We start from the raw sequence: 2,543 nt of genomic DNA, 5'->3' as shown, positions 1-2,543 counted from the left end.
CCTTTTCTCATGATTTAGCTTGGTCATTGCATGTCATATAAAGTCCTTTTTAGCATGATTTCATATCTTCTATGCATTGTTATCATACTTGGTACATTATTTGTACTAACGCTACTATTGCCTACATTCTTTCAAATATAGGATTCGACGTTTCGATTCCACATCCTCGTGGCTAGAGATCACTTTAGTAGTTTTGAGAAGTGGTGAGTCCTCATGTTCTGAAGACCTAACCTTTTATTTCTTACCGTCTTTACTTTACAGATATTGTATGTGATGCATGGATTACATCCCAATCACTCTTGTTGTAATCGATGGCTTTGAGACTGTTTAGACTTCCGCTTCATTTTTCAACAAATTCTTTATGATATAAATTGTCTTTTAAACTCTTAAACTATATTATCTTGTATGATGTATTCTAAGTGACTTGTGTAGGGACTCTCGAGGTCCTATACGCCATGTCACGTCTAGGGGGGTACCTTGGGTCATGAAAAACTTAGTATTCAGAGCACAAGGTTTAGAGAGGTCCTAGGATGTCTTATAAGCCACGTCGAGTAGAGTCTTGTTCATGAGTGTGAAGCAACCCACATTTATGAATAAGAAGCTATAAGATGATTAGGAAATTCCTCGTCTTTTATTACTCTAAGTCGTGTGATAGAGTTAACTCTATATGTCCTTTCTCATAATTCCAATCCGATGCTTTTAGGAAATGGCCCCTCAAAGAGCATACGTTATGAGGACTGTAAATGAGAATGTGGAACAAGAAGATCCTCCTCAAGCTCCTCAAGTTCCAACCCATCTTTGGTCGAGCAAGTGACTAATGTAGAGTTTAGGGCTGATTTTCAAGTGTTGGCTCAAGCCAATAGGGATGTTGTGGTTCCCGTGAACCTAAATGTGGATACGACGACATCTAGAGTGAGGGACTTCACTAGAATGAATCCCCTGAAGTTTCATGGTTCTAAGTTTGAGGAAGATCCTAAAGATTTCATTGATGAAGTGTATAGGGTGTTGATGATCATGGGAGTGATGCCGGTAGATAAGGCAGAATTGGCCGATTACCAACGTAAAGGTGTTGCTCAAGTTTGGTTCAACCAATGGAAAGAAGAGAGGGCGGTTGATACGGGTCCTCTCGATTGGGAAAAGCTTAAGGTTGTTTTCCTTGATAGGTTATTTCCCTTTGAGATGAGGGACGAAAATATACTTGAATTCATCAACCTCCGTCAAGGAAACATGAGTGTGAAAGAATATGTTTTAAAGTTCACACAATTGTCTAAGTATGCTCCTACTATGATTGTCGACCCTAGGGAAAGGATGAGTAAGTTTGTTTCGGGCGTGTTCGAGATGATGATCAAGAAATGTCATACCACCATGCTTATCAATGATATGGATATTTCTCGTCTTATGGTTCATGCTCAACAAATATAAGAGGAGAACTTTAGGGAAAGATATTGGGAGACAAAGAAGGCAAGGACCGGTGATGGTAACTTCTCACATTCAAGGTCCGATGCACATGGTCGTTCTGAATTCCGACAAAGGTTTTTCGGTCAAGGTTCCTCCAATGATCCTCCTAAGTTCAACAAAGATAAGGTATCTAACCCTAATCCTCAAGGACGAAATGGTGGTGGATCTTCATTGTCTACTTGTGCTAGGTGTGAAAGGAAGCATGAGGGTAAGTGTTTAGCCGACATGGATGGTTGCGTCTGTTGTGGTAAGAGTGGTCATAAAATAAGGGATTGTCCATCGCTTACGGCTAAGGGAAGAGAAGGTAGGCAAGCTTCTCCTAGTGGTTCGAGTTCAAGTGCTCCAAAGAAAAACTAATTCTATGCTCTTAAGACTCGCTATGAGCAAGAGGGTTCTCCCGATGTGGTTACCTGTATATTGAAAGTCTTTTATTTAGATGTTTATGCATTACTTGATCCCAGTGCTACCTTGTCTTTTGTGATTCCATATGTGGCAATGAGGTTTGATATTCTTCTGAATGTGTTGTTAGACCATTTTTCTTTCTCTACTCCTATCAGTGAATCTATTGTGGCTAAGAAAGTCTATAGCAATTGTCCCGTCTCCTTATCCCATATAGTCACTCATGTTGATCTTGTAGAGCTTGATATGCAAGATTTTGATGTTATTATTGGAATATATTGGTTGCATTCTTATTATGCTTCTATTGATTGTAGAACCCGAGTGGTCAAGTTTCAGTTTCCAAATGAGCCTATCCTAGAATGGGAATGAGGAAATTCTATGCTGAAAGATCGGTTTGTTTCTTGTCTTCCAGCTAGAAAGATGATTTCTAAGGGTTGCATATATCATCTAGTAAAAGTAAGGGATATGGATTCCGAAACCCGTACTCTTGAGTCGATCCCCATTGTAAATGAGTTTCTCGAAGTGTTCCATGATGACCTACCCAGTAATCATCCCAAAAGGGAAATAGACTTCGGTATTAACCTTCTCCCAGATACACAACCTATCTCTATTCCTCTTTATCGTATGGCTCCGGCAGAACTTAAGGAATTAAAAGAGCAATTGAAAGATTTTTTTGGATAAGGGTT

General features: G+C 39.5%; 1 protein-coding gene across 1 annotated transcript; it reads left to right on the top strand.

The window, feature by feature from the left end:
• The first annotated feature begins 1,023 nt into the window (after positions 1–1,023).
• On the top strand, positions 1,024–1,815 carry LOC125840666 (uncharacterized). The gene is made up of 2 exons (XM_049519640.1): positions 1,024–1,312; positions 1,424–1,815. Exons 1-2 carry the CDS (start codon positions 1,024–1,026, stop codon positions 1,813–1,815), a joined length of 681 nt encoding a protein of 226 aa, XP_049375597.1.
• The last annotated feature ends 728 nt before the right edge of the window (positions 1,816–2,543 follow it).

Source organism: Solanum verrucosum, unplaced genomic scaffold, assembly GCF_900185275.1.
Source record: "Solanum verrucosum unplaced genomic scaffold, falcon-dt-bn FXZP01000176.1, whole genome shotgun sequence".
Classification (NCBI taxonomy): Eukaryota; Viridiplantae; Streptophyta; class Magnoliopsida; order Solanales; family Solanaceae; genus Solanum; species Solanum verrucosum.
This window is presented reverse-complemented; position numbering and strand designations above follow the sequence as displayed.

Excerpts from the sequence above, each read along its gene's own strand:
- LOC125840666 (XM_049519640.1), top strand. The coding sequence starts at position 1,024 with ATGCCGGTAGATAAGGCAGAATTGGCCGATTACCAACGTAAAGGTGTT. Across the intron at positions 1,313-1,423 it reads CGACCCTAGGGAAAGGATGA|AGGAGAACTTTAGGGAAAGA; the intron begins GTAAGTTTGTTT and ends AACAAATATAAG.